The sequence below is a fragment of the Athalia rosae genome, chromosome 2 (genome assembly GCF_917208135.1).
Source record: "Athalia rosae chromosome 2, iyAthRosa1.1, whole genome shotgun sequence".
NCBI classification, from domain to species: Eukaryota; Metazoa; Arthropoda; class Insecta; order Hymenoptera; family Athaliidae; genus Athalia; species Athalia rosae.
The window spans coordinates 9365873-9379741 of NC_064027.1; the positions used below are offsets into that span (position 1 = coordinate 9365873).

The window sequence follows — 13869 nt, forward strand, 5'->3', positions numbered from 1 at the left end:
TTAGCATGCCCACCCAAAATCTGGTAGACCCAGGCGCCAGCTAATGGATCAAAATATATTTCATATATAACTTATGTATATATCATCGATGCAACATTGTTTCCATCATTGATACAAGAAAACCGACAGTATCTGATTGTTTGCTAACAATAAGACCAAATTCAAAACTTGTTTGATACAAACAATCGATATTTTATTGCTGCAGTACGTTTTTATTTCACATATCTTTCTTGCGAATTTCTGGTACCAACCTTTTCTGCATGCAGGTTTTTCACGTGATCCAGTTCAATGACGTGACGAAGCGGGAATTCCTTTACACGTTGCCGCTATCGTGGCATCCCCATAGAACCAGAGCATTATCGCGATCTTTATTTTTCAGCATTAGGTGATATCTAAGTATAGCTGATAATTATACAAGTCATTGGTTTACGAGTTTCTGAGTGCGTCCCGGTATTTTTTCTTCACCTTCACGAGCTTCAATTTTCCTCTGCTCCATTTTGACTGACTCGTCTGGTTATCGAATCGACGAAATATTTCTTGAATAACGTTAACGAGGTTGCGTTAACGAATAAAAAAAAAAGGAGGAAAATCTCGCAATCTTGTTCCGCATTGAAAGTCACATATCCAGTTATCAGCTTTACTCATATAAAGTCGGTATAATTTTTGGTCAGGCGAGAATTTAATGCGTCAGGCGTTGCTCTGCAAAGGCGGAAGAATTTTTCAACGACTTTTCTGACCGCGTGACTAAAGCAATGTCCGTAACTAGCGCTAGAGCAATCACATTACTCATTCTTCATGCATCCAGAAAGTAAATTGAATAAAATCAAAGTAACGTTAAACAACAACCAGTGTGGATGCCTATGCAGCGCGTATCGACGATGCACCTACGAGAGAAAGAAAAAAATTCCATTGATTCTCGGCGAAGGCACGAAATACGTTTCGTTCCAGGTAATCGATTATCCAGTGGTATTAATGTCTTTATTTATTTGTGAAAATCTGTGTGCAAGGATGAGCCGCGTATTATCTGCAGGAAAATTAGACCGGAATGGCCATTACATCGTTGTTTTGTTTCGCCTCGCGTATATTCTTTCCTACGGTAGGAAGAATGAAGTAAAAAATAGGGGACTTGAAATCGTTGGAACATTTCCGGTGATTGATGAAGCTCCCATTACGCCCGGGTTTCCGGGTATTATGCGGTATGTGTCATTTGGGTTTAAAAGAGCAGCTTCATCCATATGCTCGCACGTTGAATGAATTTGTGTACGTCACTGAACTTCCATATAGGTACACCGCCATATACAGGAGATCCATACCTCACCGTGTAAGAGGTACGTAATTGTTTTGTTGCCCGAAGCACTGGCGAGACTTGGCAGTGTTATAAGGTTTGTTTCGAGTCAGTTCGCTTTGAAAAAAAAGAAAAAAAAAAAAACAAACGATATACAGTATATATAGAGATATTTCTTCTCGCCCGGAGGTATTGCCACGAACTGAACCCCATAATTTTCATTGGAATGCTAGACTGAACCTCTCCTTTTTTTCCACTGTTGTTACATATACATTATAACTACTTGTAATAATACTAATTTTGTATTTTATTACCAACGAATGCGATTGTAAAATCTGAAACCATAGGCGCTGAAACTGATTCTCGGAAACGCCAAAACGGACTGCGAAGTTCGAGCCGAAGCTGCATCGGTGTGAGTTCATTTAATTAATATTTTGGAATGAAAAGATAAGCACAATGTATCAAGTGAATACTATACAGGTATACGAGATTTCTTCAACAAAAGATCTCGTTCCACGAAAATGATTTGTCGAGCGAAACGTACCGAATATAATCTACCATACCAGCAACGTACAATGTGTATGGTACATACGGGCGGGAGTATAGATACCTTTACTTACATTTTTGAAATCTTGCGATTAGTAAAAAGTAACCGATCAACTCGAAAAGGTCGTCGTCCGCCGGTTCAGTTCATTCCCCTTGAAGAGAAACAGCGTCGGGCCATAGACTCTGCCCTGCAATTGGTGGCCTCGGTATTCCGTTCCTTCTTCCGATTGGTCGACGTATCTGTTTCTTCAATTGCCCATTTCTTTAGAAGGGCCCATGCAATTATACTCGATGTCAAATAACCACCGAACATCGGCGAACAAAAAAAAAAAGGGAGAAAAAACCTACGATTTTTTTAACCAAGCCTCAAAGATTGGCAGATTATCTTTGAGGAAGAGATTCTTGAACCGTCACACGCAAAATCGTAGTTGAAATTATTTTTAAAGTTTGAACAAAAATATTGCGTGTCTCATTTCAGACAGCCAAGTAGGTTTTAGGTTCTTGCTATGTTTGTTTCATTAGTAGTCATGATGGTGTTGCCTATAGGTATGTGCTGCGCTTACTCAAAGATGCAAATTAACACGAGAATGTTTATCTGCGATATTTAGACAGCCATTAAATGGTAGCTCACATGTAGGATTCGACGACTCGGTGGAAAACTATATAGTATGCTACCTCAGACTATAAGACTGAAAAACGTGAGGTCCCAAAAATTGGAAGTTGCTATCCAGCGATCAAATTTTATTTTTGGATTTCGAGTTGGAATCACATGCATGCCGTATCTTCTAGTTTCCTCTGAAACCTCTGAAATTTCGAATGCACGCGAGTGTCGCCAATTTGAATTATATGAAAGAGAAAATTTTGATTGCGACACAGCATGTTCTGTGCATTCAATTTGAGGCAGGAAATTTTTTAGTTCGCAGAATCTGAAGTAGCCTACTGGTTTTGCGGCGAGATAACGAATCGGATTTGTTGGAATGTATTTCAAAATGAACGAAATTGTGGTAAAACACAGGCACGAGTTGGTACGACTGTACAGAGAATAACGGTTTCCGTTCGTGACTTATACGGGAACTGATAAGTGCTGAAAAGTGAGGAAACGATTATTCAATCGAACAAATTACAATAATTATCAACAGCAACAAAACTTTTTATCGTAGTAAATGTCTTTAATTTTTCCTATACATATAACATAATATCAGAGCATGTCTTAAACGTATGTAGAAACTTACGGGGTACCCTAAAGGCTAAGATCACACGACGTCATAATATGTTTTTTTTTTCATTCGTCTACTTTGTCTTTTTTCCTCTGTCTCTTCCGTTCTCTCTATTTCACTTGTCTGTGCGACGTGTACATATTGGTCTTTTTTGGAAATTTATCATCTATACAAATTAGATTATCGAAGAAAATTAATACATATCATGCGTACATATAAATGTGTATTTGATATATGTATGCGAGAATGGGAGATAATTTTAGTTAGATTGTAACTGAAAGAGCGATGAATAGCGATAGAAATATATATGTTTTTTTTTCTCTTAAATGATATACATGTGATTGATCGAATTCGTTGAACACGAAAAGAGACGTGCGGACGATATGCGTAATAAGGGTGGCTTTGAGCACGATAGAGTTATCAAAGTCCGTTTCAATCACTGAATAATCTTAACTAAAATAGCCCGTCAAAATAATGATCACGTTTTTGCAACTTTGTTTTATCAATGCGAAATCCATAAGTGTTGTACTTATCAATTTTTTTTTTTTTATTTCTTTCTTTAAAAAATATCAATCAACTGGACTTATAAATCCCTCGTACGAATGTCTATTTTCTTTTTACTCAAACGTAGATTAACCTTGAAAAAAAATCTGATTACTTCATCTGTTAACTATGCAGTCGGGCGTGGAAGACGTATAATTTGCTTACGCTACACATCTATGTATGTACGTACGTATACACCCCACTTCACGAGGTAAATTCTTTCGTCAAGTAATGTTTGAAGAGATTACACTTATGAGTTTTCAGTTTCGAGTAAATCTTTTCGCTTTTTCGCGATGAGTAGATATAATCTTTAACGAATCTAAAAATATCCAAAATACTGTATTATTAGTTATGTGTATATCGTATTGTAATTATTATATTTAAAGGCATCATCGTTTGTGCAGTGAGCAGTTCTCAGACTTTATCAGTCTTTTTTGTTTTACTCTCATTTGAATGAAGACAAAAAACAAGAAAAAAAAAGTACAAGTCACAATAATAATAATTTGCGCGAGATTCCCAGTTATTTCGAGGATGAAAAACGTAATTAATAGAATCAACACTTGAGCTGACGCGTAAACTTTGTCAAAATTGGAATGATAAAAAAAATGATGAAAAAACTAAAAATAACAATGAAGAAAATAAAAACTGAATGAGAGATATGTGAGTTTCAGGTAATGTGAACACATGTGTACGTTTTATCTAGAAAAAAATAGTTACATAATACAATGAAAACGAAATGAAATAGAAGGTAATCCTGGGTAAAAGCAAATCCCAGGAAACTCGAAGGAAATTTTCCTTTTTGTTTTTTTTTTTTTACTTTTCTTTTTAACCAGCACAACAATTGTGGGACGATCGATTATCACTATCTAGCCTTGGCGCTACACCTAAGCGGAGCTCTGAAGAATATTTCGAACTCCAATAGCAACTCTTGACAAAAATTTGGTCAATAATTCTCTCTATGCTTATATAGTATGATTGATCGAGGCAATCGGTCGTTATCTAAACTCGTTTTGTTTTTGCTTGAAACAAAACTGACTTTTCTAAAACCCCAAGTTTTGGAATTTGTCTAAGAATTAGACAAATGGCTTTTCAAAATAATCGCTAAGCAACGGCTTGGGAATGCTGATCACCCATTTTCTTTGCCAATTCCTGAAGTAAATCTCTGTAGATCAACGAGTCCATGTTTGAACCAAGGGTATAAAGTACCCACCAATCCCCTAGGTCAGTTTTGCGACTCACACTCTGACAAGTTTCCTTCGATGTACCGCGCGTTATCAGGTGCATTAAACGCGGTCGAACCGAAGGCAGAAAAATAATCGCAGCGCGATACAAAAGAAGACAGACTAAAAGCCCGGTCAATATCAGGAACCAAAACCATACGAATATGTAGGTCTTTTCGTTGACGATATTCAAGGGCAAGATACAGAGCGAATCGTGAGTTTGTATGGTACCGGTAGGACCGTATTTGTGGAAAATGCATTTCGTAACACGTGGGAATATGTAGACCATTGGGTCACGACGATCTTCCTGAGGTGCTTCGGAAAATTTGATCACACGCCATCCGTAACTTAGGAATTCTCCGTCGAAGAAACGATTCATTAGGTATAATTGCACCAGGATATTAACGAGACAAAGAGCCTCGCAGACGTAATACCGGTAGACGTACTGATTGTGTCTCTGTAAAATTAAACAATAATAACAGTAATTTTCAAAGCAATTTTTTCCTATATTCCGGTATCACACCTATCGTAAGTGGCGAGTGCGCATTATATCACAGCTGTAACGTTATATAGCGCACTTATTACCGGAAACGAGATATCAAAAATCATCATGAAAAAAATGGGATGTACAAATCAGCATGATTTGCAGTAACGCCTGAGAAATAACCGACGACACCTGATCGAAAAATAAAAGATGATTTTGGTAACGCGTTGTATAATGAGTGTAGAAATTTTTTTTCAAAAATTAGAAGGAAGGAGTCACCCAAAGCTCTCGAACTATTGTCACCTGGAATATGTAAGCATGCAACCCCCCGAAAAAATGACACTTCAATTGTGTGTTCGGTCGTTATCTGAGTTCACGCGACACCAAGTAGCTACCCTGGGATTTTGTCTTATCGTTCAAAGGAACCAAACATTGAAATAAGAACAACCGCGTGAAGTTTGGTCAGTCTAAACAGAAGTTAGAACGAGATATGTATTTGCGCGGTTGTATATATATATGTACATATATCTATACTTCAGCGCTTACGGTTGAATATCTCTATCACATCTGCACGGCTAAAAGCTCGCAACTTTTATCATTGAAGAAAAATAAACCGGTGCGTATCTAATGAAATAAACTCTTACTCCGAATGTGATACGATTAGCAGTTTTATGTATGTATACGTAAATACATCTTACGAGTGTATATCAAGTAAAAAGAACAAGCGATAACACTTGCATAAACGAAATTGGCGGTGTTAAAGTGCTTACCGTGCGATGTTTCAAGATATAATCGATCATCTTTGACTTTTTCTTGCATTTTTCAGCTTCGGCGCACAGTCCACGATTCAATCCCATAATAAGTGCTCTCATGAAACCATTTTCCCACGTATTCCAAAGCCATTGTGGAATGTAACACATTACTGCCTGTATTACACATGAATTAATCAAATACGATTTTACACGGCGTTGTAATCAATGAATATTGTTTGCGTAACAAAAGGTACTCACCTGGAAGAACAAGGCGAAACAGACCCATTGATAGTAGGTGTAGTATTTACGCGCTGTTACGTTACCGAAGTCACCTGCTATACCTGGATGAGCTACTTCCGTCCCGACCTTGGAAGAAAGAAAAAATTATATTATTATCATCTTCGTTCGATTACCTCACCGGCAACAATCGCCGCATGCATCTGTTGATGAATCTTTGCCTGTTCAAACGCACGAGATCGATTACATGCGCGAAGGCGACCGGCTCGTTAGTGACGGAGATATAGATAGATATACGTGTATGTAAACGCATGGAATTGCTTTGGAATTACGGCGTGAGTTACATCGTTCTTTCGCGTATTAATGAGTACAGTAATCGGACCATGGTACGTAATTAACGTTCAATGAATTCCGAGAATGGACGTATGATACTGGCTCGGGGAATGACGTTACATAAAGATGAGAAAAGTGAATCGAATCTGGAGCACATGTCGGTCAACAACTCTCGTAACAAAATTAACACGACTAATTGCAAGTTATACGTTGCGCGTGATGCATTTTTTATGTTTCAACGCCTCTACGTTGTTTGAAAATGATTTACCACAGTGAACTATGAAAGGGAGAATACAAATGTTTGAACAGAAATGAGGTCAGGATTAAGTAATCGACATTTTTCGGGTTAATCGCACGACGAATGAATCGAGGATGGCAAAGTATAGGTGGAACAACATCGTAAGCTCTGGATTATCTCGCCTATACGGAACTTGGGGGTATTCCACTCTGATATTTTAATGTGACCGTAACGGCCGTTATCGGTTTGATCGCGCATCATGAATTTCTATTTTTAGCACGCGTTACATTATATGTACTAATATCTATCAGCTTCACTCCGGTATCTCCTCTCCTCTCTTGCTCAAACCACTTAATTGACCTTCGTAAGTTTCAACATATCTTCGACCTTTCTCCGTGATATGATGCGATTTTTTTTAACTTTTGCTTTTATTTAATTGATTTATTTACTCATTCATTTTCAAACCTGATCCTATGCCAAATATCCATGGCTGAGAAATTTTCAGTCATACATTCCGATGAGCGTTGATTACGATTAAAAATATATTCTAGATAAATCGTGAACTCAATCATTTCATTCTTAGGTCTTGAGAAAGTGGGACACATTAACGTCTCGTAACGCGGCACTAATTCAAAAGATGAAATAAAAATGTTGGCGTAAAATACGCCGATGTTTTCCACTATCTTTATTCAAATGTGAGAATCGGGCCGGTCTCGCGTCTTCAATGTGCTGGGAATTATATCAGCTGCTGTCCTAACGGCTAAATGCAATAGGAATGGTAAAGAAAATATGGAACGATAGTGTTTGAAATCTGATCGCGATCTGGATATTTTTTTTTTCAAAGCATGATGCACAATTACATGTAATTGGCACAGTAATTGATTCGGATCTCCTGTTCCGATGAAGGGTGTTTCCGTTACGTTAAAGATCTTAAAGCAATAGATATTCTTAAACGTCGGATGTACTTGGCATTAAAATACCATATTTTGATTAAAGGATGTACTTTCTTCCGACCCTCGCAGAATTTTTTAACTTTGTTTCTCAGAAACTCGGAAACTTTCAGATGCAGATTTTATTTTTGATTGAAAGGCTCTTGACGCACAAATGGTGACCAATATTTTGGAATTTCGTAGCCGAATTAATAAAAATTATCGAGCGTATGAAGTAAGCGGTGAAGTTAGAAATAGATCAATTTCGTCAGAAACTTGGTGCGTTCATTGTTTCTATATAATCATTTCTTTCGTCGTTTTCGCGCACTGCGAGGATATCTTTGATTACTTCACTGCGGTGAAATGTTTATTACAACGGACCGATCGGATGACAAATTGACCACATACATAATTTCATGCAGTGTAACTGTAGGTCGCACAGTATGTATACTACATAAGCCTCGACATAAGCTATACCCTCGGCTATACCTTACACTCTGGCATGAGCATAAGGAGCTGAAATTTAAATTGGAAATTGAATTGATTGATTGACTTCCATCGCACGTGATCGTCTCGATAGTCCCGGTCAATAAGCAGCGTTTTTTTCTGTTTTTTTTTCACGTCATACGCGTATGATATTTTCTAAGTGTGAGAGATATCGTAGTTGTCGCATGTATACAAGTGGTATTGCTTTATAGAGATCTACGCAATATTGCATGGCATATATCGGCGAACTTTCATCTCGATTTTATGTATCATGCTGCGCTGTGATGTAGGAATTAGGTCTCTGGTTTAATACGTGATCTATCCCACTCTGTACCACGTTCCAGCGACATCCCCACACGCCCATGATCTCTCTCATGACCTGAAACAACATTGCAGACAGCAAAATGCGTGCACGCGTAAGGTATATCTGTGACATTACACGCCTCGACGCAATTTTGTTTTTCGTTAATCGTTACACGCTCTTTGAGATATTCGTGCTCACTCCCACTCTTCTCAAGAACTTGAATTGATCATTGGCGAGTCGATGATCGTTCTACCAATCAGATTAATTCACTTGAAAAAAAAGAAAGTAACGACAGAGGATGATAATCTCCGAAAAGGCGAAAATTGTTGGACCGTTCCGTTCTGAAAAAAAGTACAAATCGAGGCAATTTGTACAAGTAAGTCACGCTGATGGTTTGACAATTCCAACGATGCAAACTCAACGAATGACAATTCGTGTCTTGACGAACGTTTATTGTCATCAATGTAGCGCTTGGTTAGGGCAGTTACGTACGTTATCGTTATTGATCGAGAAATATGCAGTGCGTACTATAGAGCGAAGCTGCTCGGTTGATCGCAGAGGAGATATCCCCCCGGTTGCACTTCTGACGACAGAAAAGGGGGCGAGATCGAAGAACAACAACCAATGTTGTTATATTCATCTGCAAATCAGCGGTAAAGCGCGAGTACGTGCGAGGGCACACAGCTCATCCCACTGCTAACGCATTTAATATGTACACGTATACGTATATACCTAAATGAAATTCTTAGTCATTTAAATCTACCGTCATTGTCGTGGCTCGGCAATAACGGGATTAACTGCGAACATAAGACGAGGACAAGATGTGATGCTGTTGTTGCATCATTCCCCATATACTCCCACTTTCCGTTATTGTAAGCTTCAAGTTTTTTTTTCTCTCTTTCTCATTGCAGATCCTAACAAAAAGAATCGGAAGGAAAGTTGTCATTGGCTCTGGTCCAGGAAAAATCGTACTCCGGAGTTGAACTTGATGCCGACAATAAGTGAAACGAAAGGGCGCCGAAATGGCATTCTGGAAAAGTCTGCAAGGCACCCCCCCCCTTCCAGACTTAACTGGCCTTTCATGACCCCCTCTCTGAGAGCATGAAAACCGGGTAACAGACTGCGGTCCCCCGCGTGTAGTGAGTTGCGGCAAAAAAATCAATATACATCTGTATAAACCTTTAGGCATCGGGGGGGCACGTAACGAATACAAACTTACCTGGCGAGCGAAAGCGTCAGGCATCGTAAACGTTGAGGTGATCCAGCAGTACGTGTTGATCGCGTGTTTTGGTAGGCCTTCGACGATGCAAGAAATCGGATTTCCAACGTATTGGGTCGCTGTTATCACCAGAGAACAAGTTAGCAGCAGAACCGTTGTGAACAGATTGTGCATTCGGAATATCATAGAATCAGTCGTTATGTCCTGCCATTTTAGGTAGTCTTTCAAGTCTCCCAATAACTTGTACATGATTACGTTTCTTTTCGTTCTCTTTTTATGTCCTGATTACGCCTCTCCTTTACGGTACATTCAAATCCTTTCAACGTACGATCGTCCAAGTCAACAGAACACTGCGGGTTACTGTTTTCTTCTTCTTCTTTTTCGTGCTACACGATTTCTGATATCGTCGCGTTTTAATCCTAAATAAAAACAATTCTCAGAGTTCACGCCATCGTCGAACGTGTCGCCGTTAGCTAAACGATCGTGAAACAAGTATGCTCGGATTAAATTTTCTGTTGCCCTTGGCTGTTCGTTTGCTGTACTGCACACCGTTACTTTGTTGCGTTGAATAACAAGTTGTTGCCGTTGATTGACCTGGTCTCTAAACGGTGCTTTTGAAAAGTTTGACGATCGACACACGGGTCATCTCAATTATCAAAAACAAAGCTTTTTTTTTTTTGTCGCTCCAACAACCCTTGTTTTGCCGTGAAATTTTCGGAGCGGTCCCTGTTTTATCGGGCGAACTTGAACGATTTCAACCCCTTTTATTTTATTTTATTTGTATTCGGTCCCGCTACTTCCTCTTCTTCTCTCTTTTGTTTTCTCGTTCTACGGGGTTGACCGGCAAATCGGCTGAGGATTCCGTCGACGATATTCGATTTAACACCGTCACAGCACAATCTTAGATGAACTTTAACTTGTTATCCCGGTTAAATAATTCGATTATCGATCGATCCCCGCGATTTTTATCCCTCGAGTTTTGCTCTCTGCGCCTTAATTCTCGTATCGCTAGCGCTCACTAGTAGCTGAATCGTGTTGGCGTTCGTACGCACCACTCTTCAGCGGCAGCAGCTGACGAGAAGTGGAGAAGTGTGGGGTGGGGGGCAGGCCCTGGGCCCCCCACTAGAGACTATGGAGACTCTGTAGTCTGCTCCCCCAACTACCGACTACCGTGCCTCTGCATTGTACGTATGTAGCATACATACACCACGTACTCCGCGTACGCCATAAGGCATTACCCCTCTTCCCGAGTTCACCAATTTCGTAGCAGTACTTTGCCGTCCATAGACTTGACCAATGAAAACTAACATCGTACGACTTGATGCCGGCTCTGCCTTTGCCCAACTAGTCTTCGACCTTGCCCCGTCGAAGACCCCGATCGTAGCACGTACAGAGCATTATTTCGCATTCTCATGTTCACTTCATTCGCCATGGGATCCCGGGGTACAGGGACCGCATATTTGCCTTTCGTTGTTTTTTCTTCTTATCTACTGGGATGAAATACAAATATACATGTCAACCGAATGTCTCATAGTTATTGTCCGTATAGAGGTCAACGAGTTGGGTCCGTAAGAGTGAACGGCGGAAGACACCAGATTAAAATTGCCCTTAATGGAAGTACTTATGTACGGCCAATCAGAGAGCGCCTCGACAATCAGAGTTACTTAATGGTGAATTGTTCCTCCACTATGGTTTAATTTTCTCAACCGATCCAAGAGATGGCGCTATTAACAACTGCATTAACCTATGGAAAGCTGATCGGTAATCCGTTTAATCCTATTGGTCAAAGAAAAAAAATGAAGAACAACCACAAACAAGAAGAAGACTAAGACTGCAGGATTTCACTAAAGAACCGTAAGAATTGGTCTGAAATATTCACACCATACCGAACATCGGTGGATGTTGATTGGCCTTCGCCTGCGGTTTAACAACCCGCGATTTCTTATGATGCCTGTGGTTTTTTTCCCCTTATATCAACTGAACTCGCGACGTCGTAAGAAAACTTGTTTACCCCTTTTGTTTTTGATGAAAGAAAATAGGAGAAAACTTTGCAGTCCTCAATCAGTGTGCGGAACTTTTGAACTTTTCGTTATCTAGAGTGTGTAAGGGGCAAAATCGGTACCTTGTGGAAAATCTTGTCTCGGCATTGGATTCCATCATGGTTCCCTCTGTACAAAAGTATCACGATCATCGAGATACCATGACAAATTGTTTCATAGAAATTATTTTGTTGTCACAATCTTATTCAGGTGTAACTCCTTTAAATTGCGTTTAACGCAGACGAATTTTCTGAAGTTGTTATGTCTTGTCAGAAAAAAATTATAACCAGCGATCCATTCAGGAGCGGTTTTTCAGCGGAATCAGTCCTGCAGAAGAATAATGTATTTTTCAAGAAAGCTGAGAATTTAGAAAGGGAATCCTGAAATCCTTGTCCGATGATATTTGCGCCAATTTTGTTCAAAAGATAAATCACAAAATGATTTCAACAAAACATGATCACGCATTTCACGTGACCTGCGAAAACATGCGAATCGAACTTAAGTCATCGAAATATTTTGTCCACTAAACCCCCCTCCCCTGGCGAGTGGCTGTAATTATTCAATGGAAGTAATTTAAAAGTCTTGTATGAGTGTCCGCAAAATTATGCTCTTAATCAAATGGTTGTATATGCAGTCTGCGTATTTCCACCACCACTTCCTATTCAATAATTACGGTAAAGAGTGAGTGAATTGATCTGTGCCCTAGTTCGATGAAGGAAATACTATTCACCTATTTTTCTCTCTTCGTCCTGAAATATTCTTTTTTTTTACAAATCCGAATTACCGTATGACCGCCACATCGCCTTGATGAATTTGGAAAATCTCGTGGAACTTGAATACAAGTGGGTTCGATTGTTTGTGCAAATATTTCTCAACGGAACTTCAAAGAAGTCGACATATTATATCGTTAATTTATGGGTCACACCTTGTGGAGCGTTCCTACGTGCTTGCATCGTATAATTTTGTCAAAACTTTTGATGCGTACGAACGGATGACGATGACGTTACAAGCGAATGGTCTTACGATATTTACACACCGGAGAAGGACTTGTGGATTTATATGCTAATGAGTTATGAGGAATGAAACTCTTTGGGAATAAAAATCTCGTTGTTCGATAAAACAATGCAATCGGTATCCCATCGATAAGTACGTACGTATGTAAGTATGCAACCGATTGTTGAGCCGTATACGCGCTAAGATGTCTGGTCTTCGATAATACTCGAATGATATGCAAAGAAGAGTCGGGAGACGTGCCGAGGCAGAAAACAATATCGAGCCGCAGATTTTTAACTATGGTCGACAAAAATGTTGTTTCTGAATTTCGTACCCGCGGTAGTACGGCTACGGATAGAACGATCATCTAATCGTTTCGACTCGTTACATGAGCCTGCAGCAATTAACTGTTACGTTTCGCAGCGTTGAACGATAATCACGCGCTTCCAAGGTCCTGGTAGAAATTTGAAAATACGACCGGACGGAGTCCAGTTTACCGGCTGTGCCTCTCGTAGGCATCTGTTATACGGTAGCGGCCAAACCACACGGGGGGTCAAGTCCCGATTCGAAATCGTCAAGGTTTTAAATCGCGATTACACGCTCGCCACCTCAACGCTTTCGCCCGCTTCCTTGACTTTTTGTTATCATCACTCGCTCCGGTTGGATACGCCGCTTTTGCATGGTCCGTTTTTTTTTTGTTTTTTTTTTTCATCCGCTCACATTGTACCCAATTTTTCTTCTATTCCGTACAGTTTTTCTTTCCAGAATCTAGTACTACTCGTGAAGAAAATCCTCTCTTTTCATTATAACGGTTAGAACAATAGCCTTAACGTGACAAGGCTGAATGTGAACTGTTACATACGTACAGTCAAAGTTATGGATAAAAATTATGCCCGAATATTTCAAAACCGCGAACCAGCGCTGATAATAATTCGATTATTTTGTGTGACCATGATTCGTACAGCGAGCGGATGTACAGAAACTGAATAATTAGTCAGAAAATGAGGTCATAAATGCCGGGTATCACAAATCAGCGAGGGTTTC

General features: G+C 39.6%; 1 protein-coding gene across 1 annotated transcript; it reads right to left on the reverse strand.

The window, feature by feature from the left end:
- Nucleotides 1-2979: 2979 nt before the first annotated feature.
- Nucleotides 2980-10946, reverse strand: LOC105684856 (innexin inx1). The gene is made up of 4 exons (XM_012398540.3): nt 9794-10946; nt 6306-6413; nt 6066-6221; nt 2980-5268 (listed from the first exon to the last, which is right to left on the reverse strand). Exons 1-4 carry the CDS (start codon nt 10040-10042, stop codon nt 4693-4695), a joined length of 1089 nt encoding a protein of 362 aa, XP_012253963.1. The 5' UTR covers nt 10043-10946; the 3' UTR covers nt 2980-4692.
- Between the last annotated feature and the right edge of the window lie 2923 nt (nt 10947-13869).

Excerpts from the sequence above, each read along its gene's own strand:
- LOC105684856 (XM_012398540.3), bottom strand. The coding sequence starts at position 10,042 with ATGTACAAGTTATTGGGAGACTTGAAAGACTACCTAAAATGGCAGGAC. Across the intron at positions 6,414-9,793 it reads CTGACGCTTTCGCTCGCCAG|GTCGGGACGGAAGTAGCTCA; the intron begins GTAAGTTTGTAT and ends CTTTCTTCCAAG. Across the intron at positions 6,222-6,305 it reads GTTTCGCCTTGTTCTTCCAG|GCAGTAATGTGTTACATTCC; the intron begins GTGAGTACCTTT and ends TGTGTAATACAG.